Here is a 17045-nt window from a genome sequence, read left to right as displayed (position 1 = left end):
TGGTAGATAGATAGAGAGAGGGATATGCACAAATAGATAAATGGATGCCTTGATGAATGCATGCGTGGATGGATACATGGATGCATGGGTAGAAAGAAACACAGATGAAAGAAAAAGAAACAAAGAAACAAAGAAAGAAAGAAAGAAAGAGAAAGAAGGAAAGCAAGCCAGCCAGCCTACAGATGGACAGATGGACGCATTACTGGCAGGAAGGTGGGTGCACAGACAGACACGGACACAGGCACGTACGGACGCACATACGTAGCAGGTACCAGGTACAGATGGACGGGCAGTGTAGGCAGATGCGTGCAAGGGCTACACACACTCCCATGAACTACTCCGCCCCGGTCACCTCGCCTCAGCGCGCCGCTCACCCGCCTACTTGAGAAAGAGCTCACTTGTTAACAGAACCCCCTTCACAAGGGACCAGCCCTACGAACCCCTCGATCTGGGGACGTCTGGCCCGCAGAGCTGCGGGCGCGGAAGTCTCTGTTGTTAAGGCCCCCGCGCGAGGGCACGTGTTGCCGTAGCCACAGGAAAGCTGCCCTGTTCCGTCTTCCAAGGTGGAAAGTGGGCGCACAGAAGGACGTGCCCGCCCGGAGGCCAGCAGCTCCCACTCACAGCGCGGGATTTGAACCCGGGTCTTGCTAACCGCCCCCCGACCCCCACCCCAGCCTGAGTCTGGGCCGATCATCATCGCCAGGCCATTCTGCTCCCAGGGACTCAGGCAGGGCAGGCCGTCTCTTTCACGTGGAAAAAAATGTAAATGGGTCCGTGTAGGGGGTTTTCCCCTCCCCCACCCCGAGCCTCCACAGTTTTCCTTCGACTCATTTCGTGACACGGCTTCTTTGATGAAACCATAAAGTAAACATCTAATTTCGTATACATTTTAACTGCGGATGGGGGGCTTGCAGATGAGTTTCAGTTGACGGGTGAGGTCTTTGTTAAGTACGATGATGAATCCCGCACGGAAATCAGGCAATCAAAGGGCAGATATTTGAGGTAAATGTGCTTCAGTTTCCCACCCGTGTATCTACACTACCCATCCACCTCTCCATCCGTACCCGTCTATCTTTCTATACCTACCGTCTGTGTATTTATCCATCTGTCCATCTATCTATCCATCTATTGTCTGTCTATCCATCTATCTATATCTCTATCATGTATGTATACATCTATCCATCCATCATCTATTTATTATCTATCTATCTTATCTATCTACCTACCTATCTATCATAATCTACTATCCATATGTATATCCATCCATCCACCCACCCACCATATCTATCTATGATTTATCTACTATCTATCTATCCATCCATACACCCACCATATCTATCTACCTATCTATCTATCTATCTATCTATCTATCATCTATCTATCTATGTATCTATCTATCTATCATCTGTCTATCTATCTATCTATCTATCATCTATGTACTGTCTACCCATCCTTCTACCCATCCACCCATCATATCTACCTATCTGTCTACCAATCTGTCTATTTTCTATCTATCCATCCATTCCTATATCCACCCATACATCCATCCATACATTTATCCATTCATGTATCCATCTATCTATCTTCATCTATGTATTATCTATCATGTATACATCTATCCATTTATCTATCCATCATTCCATCCATGTATCTATCTATCTATCTATCTATCTATCTATCTATCTATCTACCTATCTATCTATCATCAATCTACTATCCATATATCTATCCATCCATCCACCCACCCACCATATCTATGATTTATCTACTATCTATCCATCCATACACCCACCATATCTATCTATCTATCTATCTATCTATCTATCTATCTATCTATCATCTATCTACTATCTATATATCTATCCATCCATCCACCCACCATATCTATCAATCTATCTATCTATCTATCTATCTATCTATCTATCTATCTATCTATCTATCATCTGTCTACTACCCATATATCTATCCATCCACCCATCATATCTACCTATCTGTCTACCAATCTGTCTATTTTCTATCTATCCATCCATTCCTATATCCACCCATACATCCATCCATACATTTATCCATTCATGTATCCATCTATCTATCTTCATCTATGTATTATCTATCTATCATGTATACATCTATCCATTTATCTATCCATGTATCTATCTATCTATCTATCTATCTATCTATCTATCCATCCATTTACCTATCAGTCATCTATCTATGCACCCATGCCTCTAATGGTATTATTTATTTACCTATCTGACTAACAATGTGTTCCATAACCCATCTATCCCTATCGTCTATATGTTGATCTGCACACATATATGGACACATCTTCATGGTGCCCCACAGGGTTTACTAAGGTGTTTGTTTAAAAGACCTTTTCTAGAACCTGAATGCTTCTTGACGTCACCTGGGGTTGACCTGTGTCTGCCTCCATCCTCACGTTGGGGAGCTGTTCACATCAACAGGAGAGAGGTGTAGACTCTGTCTGGAAATCAGGGAAACGTGTATACCCAGGCCGCGGCATACTGAAGGGCTCCGGTCCCCAGGGCTTTGCGTAAAAGGAACAGCGGAGGGGGCTTATCCTTGGGATGGGGCAGGTGCGAGACCCCGAGGATCCGTTGGCCTCTCCCCAAAGGTTCCTTGGCCGGGCTTTCTCCTTGACGACTTTGCAGGCACATTGGTAGAAACTGGATGAAGACAAATCACCCTCCTTATGATGAAATGATTACATGACAAGGTTACATATTCACCTGGAGAAGAGGTTCGAATGACCATCTTCGAATAGAGGACGGCGTTACCCAGTGACCTTGTAGCGCACCCCACCCCCACCCCCAAAATCTATCAACCGGCTGAGAAAAATCGCGCCAACACATTCACGCGTGTGCCATTCTGGTTTGGTCGTGGTCGAACGTGCCTGAAACCCCCGTTGAGCGCTGTGTGCACACCGTTATTTCCTGGCAGGTCCCCAAAGCCCAAGGCTGCTGGGCTTTCTTTCAGAGAACAGCGCTTCGCGTTAATTAATGCCTGCACGCAGTTCCTTCCTGCCTTGCAGAGGCAGGCTGCTCGGGCGGGCGCCGCTCACACAGCCCTGCCTCAGAACTCGTGCGTAGGGGGCGCCGCTCAAAAATGGAAAAAAGTGAAAAAAAAAACAAAACAAAACAAAACCACCGTGATGCAGACAGAAAGCAAGGGGCATCGTGCATTGCAGAGAATCTGGTCTCTGGCTGGTCAGGCGGCCCTTTGCTGGTGCCCAGAGTCTGGGAAAAAACATAATGGGAAGGACCCTGAATACGGCTGCTGTTTGGCAGGGGACAGAGATTACGATCTGCACACCGCACACACGTTTAGACAGACAACGGTATGCAAATCACCGTAATTGACGGCGCACTTGGGTTGTGCAATGCAGAGCGAAACGGGGATGCAGACAGCGATACGAGCACACACGTGCCTGTGCGCTAGGCAGGGAGGGTGCCTGGGTGCCTGCAGTGTGATCTGAGCAGACGGACAGGTCGTCCGTCCCCCGCCCCGGCCTCGCTTACCAGCTGTCCCCGTAACCGTGCGCCGTCGCCTCTTTGAAGTCTTAGAACTCGGTGTTCGCTCAGAGGCGGCCGTCTGCAACGATGGGGGACTTTGCAGGCACTGTCAGTATCCAGTCATACTTGTCGAGGACGCCGTTACCGCCTCCAGAGTGACCAGGAAGCCACCGGTGACGCGAAGGTGCCCTTAGAACGCCCCTCCTGCGTGAGGACCGTTGCACACCCTCGGTGAGGTTTGTCGTTAGCGGGGTTTTTAGACCCCAGTCATTCCGATACCTGTCTGCTGGCATCTCGCTGTGTGCACGTCCTGATGACACACCGTGGCTGGCGCTGTTCACAGTCTTCTGTGCCAGCCACATGTCTCCTCTGGGGACGCGTCTGCTCAGATCGTTTCCCATTTTTCACAAGAGGCTGCTGTTCCGTTCCTGTTGACTTTTAAAAGTTCTGTGTGTCTTTCAGACGCTTTTTGTTTGTTTGTTATAGACACACCTGCGTCTCTTGCAGATCTTTTCTCTCAGTCGGTGGCTTGTCTGCCCAATGCGCTCTTGACGCTGTCTTTTGCAGAACTGTTTCATTTTGCTGAAGCCTGCCGTATCCATAATTTGTTTCACGGATCATGCCTTTGGGATTGCGTCTAAAAACTATCGCCGTGACCCAAGATTATCCAGATTTTCTCCGCTGTTACTTTGGAGAAGGATTATGCGTTTGCATTTTACACTTAGGTCTGTGACCCTTTCTGAGTTAACTTTTTTGTGAAGGGTGTCTTGATCCTTGGGTTTTCGGGGAGAGGAGTTGATTTTCTGAGTATGTGGATGCCTCATTGCTCCACTGAGATCCGTGGAAGAGATTATCTTTGCTCAAGTGTTTTGCCCTTGGTTTTTGTCAAAGACCAGTTGCTACATTGATGGGGCTCTGTTTGGGGGTCTCATTCTGTCCCATTGGTGGGAATTTGTCTATTATTTTGCCAATACCACCCTGTCTTCATTTCTGTTGCTTTACAGTAAGTCATGAAGTCAGGTAGCCTTACCTCCAACTCTGTTCGACTCCTTCAGTGTTCTCTTGGTTATGCTAGGTCCTTTGCTTCTCCACATAAAGGCAAGGATCAGTTGGTCAATATCCACATCTTGTAAGGAGATGTGGGGGTTGCAGGTTGTGTCTCCTCGACCCCACACAGGCCACGTTAAGGGGAGGGCTTACGACCCCAGCTAGGGGGACGCTGAAGCCCAGATGGGTGGATGTGTGAGCTTGCGGATCTATCAGGTACCATCCATTTCTGACAGTTTGTGATTTTATGTTGTGTTTTCTTAGACCCCATCATGTGTTCACTCAGCAGACACCAAGCCTGCGTTAAGAGCACACATGAGGAACACAAGGAAGGATTAAGGACGGCTGGCCAACAGCCCCGGGATGACAATCGGAAAATAAAAATAAAATTTCTGAAAGCACTCAGAAAAGAGGGAGGAGATTTTACAGTTACAGGATGGAAAAGATAAAAGGTAGTTTATAACTGAGCAAGGTATAAAAGACAGAAGACATCACAAGACCATTTTGTGACATAAAGATATGAAATGTTTGTGCAAGTTGAAATAGTGCCAGCAAAATTAGAAGATCGGTGGATGGGTGGATGAACTGGTAGATGGATAGATAGATAGATATGGTGGATGGATGGATAGATAGATATTATGGGTAGATAGATAAATATGATTGATGGATGGGTAGATAGATATGATGGATAGATGGTAGATAGATAGATAGATAGATAGATAGATAGATAGATAGATAGATACATAGATACATACATAGATAGATAGATAGATAGATAGATAGATAGATAGATAGATATGATGGGTGGGTGGGTGGATGGATGATAGATAGATAGATACATAGATAGATAGATAGATACATAGATAGATACATAGATAGATACATAGATAGACAGATATGATGGGTGGATGGATGATAGATACACAGATAAATAGATAGATAGACAGATAGATAGATAGATAGATAGATAGATAGATAGATAGATATGATGGGTGGGTGGATGGATGGATGATAGATACATAGATAGATACATAGATAGATAGATAGATAGATAGATATGATGGATGGATGGGTGGATGGATAGATGGATGGATGGGTGGGTGGATGGGTGGATGACCGATGGCTGGATGGATAGATAGATTGATAGATAGATAGATAGATAGATAGATATGATGGATGGATGGATGGATGGATGGATGGATGGATGGATGGATGGATGGCTGATAGACAGATAGATGAGTTTGGGGTGGAGCATCCTGTCCTCTACGGGTGTTAAGCAGCCTCTCGGTGTCCCCTGGTGAGTTTGGCAAAGTATCCTGGGTGAGAACCCCTGGGCTATGTAGACTGTCACCCCTCCGGTATCTTTGCTCTTCTAGATGACCTGTCCTTTCTCTGAATCAATAATCAAGACGTTTTTTGTCCTCTCCCATGCAGTTCCTGAGTCTGTGGCAGGTTCCTCATCTCTCTCTGTTTCTTTGAAATCCTTCTGTTTTCATGCTTGACCTTTACTTGGAAGCTATTCCCCTTCTTTAATGTAGGAAGATTATGGTTCCTATCATTTCTTTAGCTTGATGGGGTCTGTTAACAAAACTCCTTCCCTCCTTTTTTTTTTTTTTTTTTTTTTTTTTTGTGCAATTGTTTCCCGGAAATGTGCTGTAACAAATTACCCCCACGCTGGGGGCTGAAACAACACAAATGTATTCTCTCTCATCCCTGGGGACCGGAAGTCTGAGAAGGTGTCAACAGGTTCAATTCCCTCTGGAGCATATAGGGGGGAGTCTGTTCCGTTCCTGTCTCCATCTTCTGGTGGTTATTAGCAATCCCAGGAATCTTTGACCATCACCCTCGTCTCTGCCTCTATCCCCACGTGAACTCTCCTCCATGTGCCTGACTGTGTCCCAATTTCCCCCTTTCTATAAGGACATATTGGAGTCAGGTCCTACACTACTCCAATATACCCTCATCTTAATTTAACAATCGGCAACGACCGTATTTCTAACCCAAGTCACATTCTGAGATGTGGGCAGTTAAGACTTCCACATATGAATCTGGTGGTGGCATAATTCAGCCCATGACAACCACAGACTTTTCTTGTCTTCACTAAGTTGCCATGGTTGACCAGAAAACCCAACGCAGCTTCCTCCCCTGGGTCACATCACAAACATTGGCTACATCCTGGGGCTGTGGGCAAGAAGGCGGTCTCCCAGACGAGGCTGCTGATAAGGGTTCACGGCTTCCTGCCGTCCATGTGTGAAGGGCCAGACCTTCTGGGCGTCACGGTCAGACTCCAAAGCACGGTCTTGCTGCTTCCACCACTGCACGCGGGGGCCTGTGGACCTGCTCTCCAAGAACATCCTCGGCAATGGTGGGGGCATCACCGTAGCCAGAAACATCACCCTGGGATTCACTGAGCATCAGCAGCAGCTGGGTGGAGGGAGGGTCTCGGGGGTAGGGGGGTGGCTCCCAGGCTGCCGAGGCCCCAGGAGAAGTCACCCCTCATGGATGCTTATGTTCACATGGTTCTGTCCATTGGTTGAAGGCAGAGGGCCTGGTAAATACTCCAAACAGCTCTTAGGAAAACTCTCCTCCATGACACCTGCAAGGGACTGAATGGAGGTCCCCAAAAGACATGGCCCCCAGAACGTATGAATTTCATTTGTTCAGAAATAGACTCTTGGCAGATGTGATGAAGGATCTAAAGATGAGCTCATCCTTGATAAGGGTGTCCATGCATCCAGTGACAGGGGTCCTTGTAAGAGACAGAAGAGACAGACACAGAGGAGAAGCCGCGTGAAGACGGAGGCAGAGACGGGGGGACGCGGCCACGAGCCCAGGGACCCTGGGGCCCCAGGAGCTGGGAGAGGCGGGAAGGACCCTCCCCTGGAACCTCGGAGGGAGCATGGCTCTGTCCTGCCTGGATCTCAGTGGTCCTGCCCCTCCTTGATCTCACTTCTGGTCTCCAGAGCCAGGAGAACATGAATCCCTGTGGTTTTAAGTCCTCAGTTGCGGTCACTTGTTAGGGCTGCTCCAGGACCCTCATCTGGGTCAGTTACCAATCGACTTAGCATTTGCAAAGAGCACCACAGTTTACAAAGGGTTTCACCTACACTGGGCTACTCAACAGCGCAGCAAACCCCCTGAGGATAACANCGGGGGGGGGGGGGGGACGCCCCACCGGGCACTGCCCCAGCGCGCCAAGGCCCCAGCTTTTCCCACATCTGGTGGAGGATGAGCCACGTTCGGCCCAGTCCACCTTCTGAGTCTGATGACCGACAGCTCAAGAGAAACACAGCCTCGTCCGCTCAGCTGGGCAGGGCTGCTGGGGGCTCAGCCCACGCGTGCCCAGTGACTGAACACCCATGTGGATTTTCCAGCTTCACCAGGCCTGCAAAGCGGTGGCACTTCGTGGGGTGTCTGAGTCTCCCACGGCTGAGGGGGGCTGGCTCCTGGCTTCCTGGGGTCACGACCCTCTGGTGCCCACAGTGGGCTCAGCACCTCGGACAGCACCTCGGACGCCCCTCGGACGCCCCTCGGACGCCCCTCGGACGCCCCTCGGACAGCACCTCGGACGGCACCTCGGACGCACCTCGGACGCACCTCGGACGCCCCTCGGACGCCCCTCGGACGGCACCTCGGACGCCCCTCGGACGCCCCTCGGACAGCACCTCGGACGGCACCTCGGACGCACCTCGGACGCACCTCGGACGCCCCTCGGACAGCACCGCGGACGGCACCTCGGACAGCACACACCCCCGCACCCCGCACTCAGGAAACAGGACACACCAGGGACCCAACAGATACAACCCACGTGTCCACCAACGGATGAGGGATGAACAGAATGTGCTCCATCCGCAGCCACGGAAAGGAACAAGCTGTGACCCCTGGTACCTCAAGGAGCCTGAAACCAGGACGGTCGGTGACGGGAGCCAGACACACGCCGGCCACACCGCGTGGGACCCCAGTTACATGAAAAGCGTGTCCACCGACGGCGATGGGAATTGCGTCCGCGCTCGCCTGGGGTCGGCGCGTAAATCACACCAGTGAAGCCGTTAGGACGACAACCAAACACGACGGAGAAGCAGGACCCCCGCCCAGGAGCGCTCGGCCGGCGTCCACGCAGACGGTGACGCGCTGTCCCTCCCGCAGAGCCCCCGTCTCTGCTCGTCTGCCTTTGCTCAGCGCACAAAATTTCCATCCCACCACCCACCCCACCACCCGGCGCCGCCGGGTCCAAACCACAAGCGTGTGTGTGTGTCAGAGACGCTGGGTCACCGGGGGCTGATTTCTTTATTAATCACCCGTGGCGCCTAGGGGGCGGCCACCCCGCGGGGACCCAGACGCCCCGAGGCCACAGCTGTTGCTCTGGAGCGCACAGGGCGCAGCGCAGCCTCCGGGGATGACACAGAGCCGGGGGGCCGGCGGGCAGGGGGCTTCGTGCTGCTGACGCCTCGTCTGCCATCAGCGGGCCGCACACACCTCCGCTCTTAGCGCTGTTGCAAATGTGAGCGCCTAACTGGCTGCCACCTGGGGGCGACCACATTAGCACCCGCGTCCCCAGCTCCGTATGCAGAAACGGAGGCGACTTCCCGCGAAGGCTCGCAAGCCCAGGGCACCGTGGGGCTCGGAAGGGTCGCTTTGTAGCCTGCAGTCCTGGCCGGGACCTGAGCTCAGCCCCGTGCAGTAGACACGCGGACGCACACCCGCTACAGCTCACAGCCACGGCCTCCTCACGCACTGTCTGCGCCCTGCACGTTATGGCTGTCTGCCCCCTGCCCACGGCTGTCCCTCCGCAGCACCCCGGGGACCCCAGGGACCACACGTCCCTTTGCGTCCTGACCCCTCGGCTGGACTGAGGTGGCCCAGGAAGCAGGCTCCCCCCCGCCCTGCACCCCCGGCTACTGCTGGTCCCACACCTGAGGGTGCCTGTAACAGGGCAGAAGTCGTCACACTCAAAGTGAAACTCGGGGCCATTTATAAACTCGTTTTGAGGAACCTCTCTCTGCAGATGGCAGGTCTTCTGTGGGGGAAGAAACGGCAGCTCAGGGCACGTGGGTTCAAGAGGAGCTAGAAATGTAGGCGCGCTTGGAAGGCTGTGTGCTGGGCTCTGTGGCACGTGAACCCCGCACTTCCTGCAGGCGGACACCCCGGCCGTGGCGGGCGGGTGCCCGGGCCCCAAGGCGGCCAATGCCCTCAGGGCAAGGCAGGACGCTGGGAGAGGGGCATCTCTACAGCTTCCGTCCACGTGAGGCCGGAGCCGCCAAGTGCCCACCTGATGCCCAGGGGAGCGCTGAGCCCCAGGCCGTGCTTTCAGGAGCCCCACATCGTGCACACCCCAGGGTCAGTCGGGGAGCTGGCAGCCTCACCCCTGCAGAAGCGCGGGCAGGAATCCGCTGCTGGACCCAGCACACAAAGGGAGGAAGTCAGACCTCAGCAGCCCCTGGCCCGAGTCCCAGACCCTCCTCCCGCCGCCGTTCGCCGGGCTCCCGGAAAGCACCTGCTCATTTGTACTTGACACGCTCTGTGCTTGGGCTGGGGCCCCTGGTTCCTGAGTCCCAGACACACGGGAGCCCAGGGCTTCTCCAGGTGAAGGCAGCCAGAGCCAACAGGGGTTGTGAAACAGCCCAGAACTGGTCAAATGGGCCAAAGAGCGAGAATACCGGCTCTGGAATCTGCAGTGCTGGGAATAGACACCTGTGCCCATGGCTCTGGCGGCCTGAGGCCATCAGTATAATGGTAGAGAGGCTTGAGGTCCACAAGAATACCAAGACATCAGGAGATGGCCCGAGACCATCAGTATAATGGCAATAAGGCTCCAGGTCTATAAGAATACCAAGACCTCAGGTGATAGCCAGAGGCCATCAGTATAATGTCAGTGAGGTTCCTCATCCAAAACAACACCAAGACATCAGGCAATGGCCTGAGGCCATCAGCATAATGGTACTTAGACTCCAAGTCCACAAGAACAGCAAGACATTAGGTGATGGCCTGAGGCCAGCTCTGGGGACCCCTCTCCTCTCAGCTTGCACACGGCCCCATGTCTCCAAGGAAACCAGGGTGCTGGATGGGTTCTCAGCCTCACCTAGAATCTCCCCGTAAAGCGTCCTGCAGACGTGTCCTTGAGCCCCCACAAAACGTCCTCACCCCGCTGACCCCAACGCGGACGCCATCGCCGGATGCGAGAAAACACGCACGCTGTGCTTTTCTGTTTTTCCTCCTGACTTTCGAGACGCAGCGTCTTTTTATCCAACACTCAAGGAAAGAGGAGTCAAACACAGTCCGGGCTGACACGGGAGAGGTGAAGCGGAGCCCCAAAGCAACCTCTCCCCCAGACTCTTTAAAGCAGAAGTGCCTCGTGAGCCGCCAAGTACAGACAGGGTGGAGTCTGGGCACACTCTGTGCCCGGACGGCGGGGGCTCCAGCAGACAGCCCGGAGATCCCGCTGCCCGGCTCGGCCCTGGCACGCCCAGCGGAGGGCCTGAGGGACAGGCGGTCAGGAGTGCGGTGTGCGGGTTTGCACGCTTCCCCGTGGGGGCGGAAGAGCTCAGGACTGGGTTTCCAGGGTCCCAGTGCGCGTCCACGGGTGCCTGCGACTCAAGTGCCCCGTTCTTCTCCGTGAGGAGCTCCAAGCCTGTCCGTCAGAGCTCGGGAAGCACAGGGCATGCGGCACTGGGGACCTGCCCCGGGTCCCAGGGGGGCCCAGCAGCAGAGCCTGGAGCCGCACCCTGTCTCTGAACCCCGCGCTGAGCACCGTTCTCTACGCCAGGTCCCTCCTGCAACATGCATGTACAGAAGCTAATCTGTGGAAGGTGCCTTGGTGCCGCCGGAAAAGCATCTCCTCACAGATAATGGGTTTCCTCCAGGGGCTAAGCGTGCCGTGTGCAGAGAAGTGCCCTCCCGCGGTCTGTCTCCTTCTGTTTGGGCGCTCCAAGGGGCAAGGCTAAAGGGCACTAACCATTTTATCAGAGAAAATGTGTGTGTCAGAGCAAACAGGAAACCGCTGGGGGAAGGCAGGAGCCGTGCGACCTGGATGTGAAGGAGGGAGGGAGGTCCGGCGGCGTGGGGCAGGCGCCCTGATTGCAGAGGCCCTGGGCCGCCTGTGCGCGGTGCTTGGGGTCCTGGGGCCCCACGTACCATCAGAGGAGACCTCATGCACCGCAAATATGCCATATGCACAGAGTGATGGAGATGGATATGCAGGTAGATAGATAAGAACCATAGAAAGATAGACAGATAGATAGATATGTAGATACATAGATACACAGATACATAGACATTACATTAGACAACAGATAGATAAGGTGGATGGATAGATACATTAGATGATAGATACATAGATAGACAATGGATAGATAAGACAATAGAAAGATACATAGATAATACAATAGATAGATATGGTGAATGGATAGGTACATTAGACAATAGATACCTACATACATAGAAAGATAGGTACATTGATGCATAGATACATATGATGGATGGATACATTAGACAATAATACATTGATTAGATGATAGATATATGAGTAGATGATAGAAAGATAAGACCATAGAAAGATACATGATAGATTAGACAGACATAGATTGATTAGATGATAGATACAGATGATGGAAAGATAAGACCGTAGATACATAAGAGAGTAGAAAGATAAATATGTAGATAGCTAGATAGATTAGACAATAGATAGGTGGGTAGGTAAGCAGATAGATAAGACAAGAGATACATAGTAGATAGACTAGACAATAGGTAGGTAGGCAAGTAGATAGATACATAAGGTGGATAGATACACATAATGTAGAAATACATATATAAGTATAGTAGGGCAAATATGCCATGGGACATATGTGTGTGCATATATATACATACATGTGCACAACAGGATGTGGTGCAATGGAAAATGTGTGCATGTGCTATAAGCTTCTGTATACGCAGGATACATATATAGGATATATATGCATGTGCACATATATACAGTACAGAATATATGTGTGTGCATGTACGTATAAATGTATAGGTATATAAATACATATATATGCATAAAATATATGTGGACATGCATATACATACACACCATATGGCATATTTGTATATATACATACACAAATACATACATATGCAATAAGATACATATGTAATACGCATATATCTGCATGTGTCTATACGTATATATGTATGCAAGAGAGTGCATACACATTAGGGCGTGTGTGTACACGTGCAGACATGTGCAACAGGAGAAGTATTCAGGGGATGTGTGTGTATATATACCAATATATATACGTAATAGGATATGTATGTATATATATGCAGTAGAATCCATTCACAATAGTGTACGTGTGTATACCTAGTATACCCACAAACCTTATACATATGTACAGAAATATGTGTATATATACACATATATGCAATAGAATATACAATCGGATGTGTGTATATATACATATATATACACAGTAGGAGATATATATTCACAAATGAAGTAGAATGCATACACAACAGGGCTTGTGGGTATACACATACATGCAATAGTATAAACATAGAATAGGATGTGTGTATATATACATCCATCCATGCACAATACAATATGTCTACATATACAATGTATATACACACACACAATGGAATGCATACAATACATATGCATATACATACAATGTGTATACAAACACACAATGGAATATATACACACACATAATGGGATGCATACAATACATATGGATATATATACCGTGTGTATACACCCATAATAGAATACACACACACACACACACACACACACACACACAATGGGATGCATACAATACATATGCATATGTATATACAACGTGTATATATATATAGACACACAATAGAATGCACACGATATGTATGCATATGTATACAATATGTATGTATATACACAATGAAATACATACAATACACATGCATATATATACAAGTGTATACATACACATAATGGAATAAATATACACACAATGGAATGCATACACAACAGGATATGTATATATATGTACACGTATGTATAAATATAGAGAAGAGAATATATATGTGTATATATGGTGTGATGTGGGGACAGAGCAGGGGACTTTCTGTGTGCTCTGGGCATAGCTCCCTGGAGCCCCCCGTCGAGACCTCCTTAGTCTCTCCGTCCCTAATGAGCGGCCCACCATAGACACTCCGAGACTGGGGTCCCGGCTGCGTAAGAAGGGCTGGGGTGCCCAACGACGAGGCATTACGTGCAGACGAAGGCGGGGCCCAGACACAGGGTGACAGTCTTGGCCTTGGTGGGACACATCAGTGCTGGCAGCACAGTGACCCCGTGTGGCCGGGCAGGGCAGCCAGCAGTAGACAAGTCCTCTGGGTGGAGAAGGGGGGTCACCGGCCAGGGGTCCCACGCAGACGCTCCTGCAGCCGGGAATCGCGTTAGTGGCTTGGTCCCCGTGTAAGCCTGCAAGTGTGCTGCATGTCGGTGCCCAGCACCCCAGAGTCCCCTTGGGCCCAACGTTGAAGCCAGTGCACCGCGAGTCTTGCAGCCTGGTCCCTGTGTTCCCAAGCAGCAGGAAGAGAGAGAGCCGCCTAGGAAGGGCCGGGCGCGCAGCGACCCGGCGCCCGGGCGCAGGAGCGGCTCCTGGGCGGTCGCAGCTTTGCAGGATTTAGGCCTGAGATTCGGGGAGCGCGCAGGCAGGGAGACGGGTGCGGGGAGAGGGAGGAGGGGAGAGAGGCAGGCATGGAGCCCCCTGGCGCCCCTCACCACCACGCGTCTTGCCTTCCAGGCCCTCCCTCCCCCTGCAGCAGCCAGCATGGACATGAACGCGACCGGCCCGGATAACGAGACCATCATGATGCTGCGCGACCCTACGATCGCCGTGGTGCTGCCGGTGGTGTACTCGCTGGTGGCGCTGGTGAGCATCCCCGGAAACCTGTTCTCGCTCTGGGTGCTGTGTTTCCACATCGGGCCCAAGTCCCCGTCGGTCATCTTCATGATCAACCTGAGCGTCACGGACCTGATGCTGGCCAGCGTCCTGCCCTTCCAGATCTACTACCACTGCAACGGCAACCACTGGGTGTTCGGGGAGCTGCTGTGCAAGGCCGTGACCTTGGCCTTCTACGCCAACATGTACTCGTCCATCCTGACCATGACCTGCATCAGCGTGGAGCGCTTCCTGGGCGTGGTGTACCCGCTGGCGTCCGTGCGCTGGCGCCGCCGCAGGTATGCCCTGGCCGCGTGCGTCGGCCTGTGGCTGCTGCTGCTGGGCGCGCTGTCCCCGCTGGCGCGCACCGACCTCACCTACCCGGTGGAGGCGCTCGGCATCGTCACCTGCTTCGACGTGCTCAAGTCCACCATGCTGCCCAGCGTGGCCATGTGGGCCATGTTCCTCTTCACGCTCTTCATCGTGCTCTTCCTGGTCCCCTTCGTGGTGACCGTGGCCTGCTACACGGCCACCATCCTGACGCTGCTGCGCACCAGCGACCCGCACAGCCGCGGGCAGCGGCGGCGCGCCGTGGGGCTGGCGGCCGTCGTGCTGCTGGCCTTCGTCACCTGCTTCGCGCCCAACAACTTCGTGCTGCTGGTGCACATGGTGAGCCGCCTCTTCCTGCGCAGGACCTACTACCACGTGTACAAGCTGACGCTGTGCCTCAGCTGCCTCAACAACTGCCTGGACCCCTTCGTCTACTACTTCGCGTCCCGCGAATTCCAGCTGCGTCTGCGCCTCTACCTGGGCTACGGCCGCCTCCCCGCGGGCTGCCGGGACGCGCGCACCGAGAGCCTCTTCTCCGCCCGGACGCTGTCGGCGCGTTCCGTGTCCAGCGGACACTGCGAGGGGCTGGAGGCGGCCGGGAGGCCCTCGCTCCGGAGGCAGGAGAGCGTCTTCTGAGCCGCGCAGTCGCCACCCCTACCCCCCCACCCCCCCGGGGACGGCTGGGCTGGGGGGCGGCGCTCTCCGGCCTGGCCACCTCCATGGGGCGTGGAGAGGGGCCCCAGGCGGCCTCGGGAGGAGGCCCAGGGCACCGGGGCCCAACACCCCGCGGTTTGATGACATGGGACGCAGTGCGCAGAGCGGAAGAGCATGGGAACCCAAGGTGGCCACCTGAGTCCCTCCAGGCGCCCGACATGCACCTGCCTCCTTCCGTGTGTCTCCTGCAGGAACCCCCCCCACCCCCTCCCCCGGGCCGGCCGGCAGCATGTGTTGAGCCCGCCCTGGGCCACCGAGCGAGCTGGGATTCACCCAGACGTGCACGCACACGGGCCTTGGGCCTCGGTGCTCCGGGCGCTCNGTGCCATCTGGTGCCCCCAGGAGCCACCACGATGGCTGACAAACAGGTGGGTCACTCTGGTTCTTCTTGGATGCCCTCTTACAAAATGCCACAAGCCACAATGCCCGACAGGAAGGGCGCGCGTCCACACGCACCCGGGATGAGGTCTCCAGCTCCACGACAAACTGCTGAGGCCGACTTCTGACCAGGGCGCGTGTGTCCTCAGCTACTACAGGCCTCCCTGACGCGCCCCGGGGTGCAGCCTCCCCGAGGTGCCCCCTCCAGCTGGCTCTCTGCCCCCTGGTGCCNGCGCCCTCGGGGCCCCCGGCGCCCGGGCAGAGCACTAAGCACCCAAGCCGCTGGGTGCCTGCCGGCCAGCTCCGCACACGGCAGGGCGTCCCCGTCTCTTCCCGAGCCCGGGACACAGCAGAACCAGCCCCAAACCGTGCGCTGCTTCGGGCCGACGAGGGCCCCCGTCCCCGGGAGTCCACGACGCCCACACGGCGGGTTTCGGAGCCGGGGGTTTCCCTGAGCACTTTCTGGAATTGTGTCCATCACACGGGGATGCACGGCGTGGGGCTCAGGGACCTTCAGGGCGGCGGCTGTGGGACAAGCAGCGTCCTCACCGCAGGGGTGACCCTCAGTGGAGACTGTGAGCTGCCATCCGGGGCTTCCTGGACACCTGCTCCTGCCGTCACTGCTGTGGAAGAAAGACGGACACAGGTGTCCTTGAGTGAGCAGTGCCGCACATGCCCACCCACGACCTCAGTGTGACCTCTCGGATCGGGGGGGCCCCGAATCCAACGACAGTGTCCTTGTAAGGGACGGAGGAGGAGACGCAGACACAGGGGAGAAGCCGCGTGAAGACGGAGGCAGAGACGGGGGGACGCGGCCACGAGCCCGGGGACCCTGGGGCCCCAGGAGCTGGGAGAGGCGGGAAGGACCCTCCCCTGGGGCCTCAGGAGGGAGCTCAGCCCCGCCCCCGGCATCTCAGCGGCCCCGCCCCCATCTCAGCGGCCCCGCCCCCTGGATGTCGGCGGCCCTGCCCTGGATGTCAGCGGCCCCGCCCCCATCTCAGCGGCCCCGCCCCTATCTCAGGGGTCCTGCCCCCCCCGGGTCTCAGACTCTGCTCTCCAGAGCTGGGAGGGGATCTATCCCTGTGGTTTTAAAACCCTAGTTTGTGACAACCGCCCAAGACACACACCACTGGGGTCCCTC

General features: G+C 53.6%; 1 protein-coding gene across 1 annotated transcript; it reads left to right on the top strand.

Moving 5' to 3' along the window:
• Positions 1-14371: 14371 nt before the first annotated feature.
• Positions 14372-15448, top strand: P2RY8 (P2Y receptor family member 8). Its single transcript, XM_077754713.1, has one exon. The coding sequence runs from the start codon at positions 14372-14374 to the stop codon at positions 15446-15448; it is 1077 nt and encodes a 358-aa protein (XP_077610839.1).
• Positions 15449-17045: the final 1597 nt, after the last annotated feature.

Source organism: Crocuta crocuta, unplaced genomic scaffold (assembly GCF_008692635.1).
Source record: "Crocuta crocuta isolate KB4526 unplaced genomic scaffold, BGI_CrCroc_1.0 scaffold221, whole genome shotgun sequence".
NCBI lineage: Eukaryota > Metazoa > Chordata > Mammalia > Carnivora > Hyaenidae > Crocuta > Crocuta crocuta.
The sequence above is the reverse complement of the archived record's forward strand: the minus strand, read 5'-3'. Positions and strand labels throughout refer to the sequence as shown.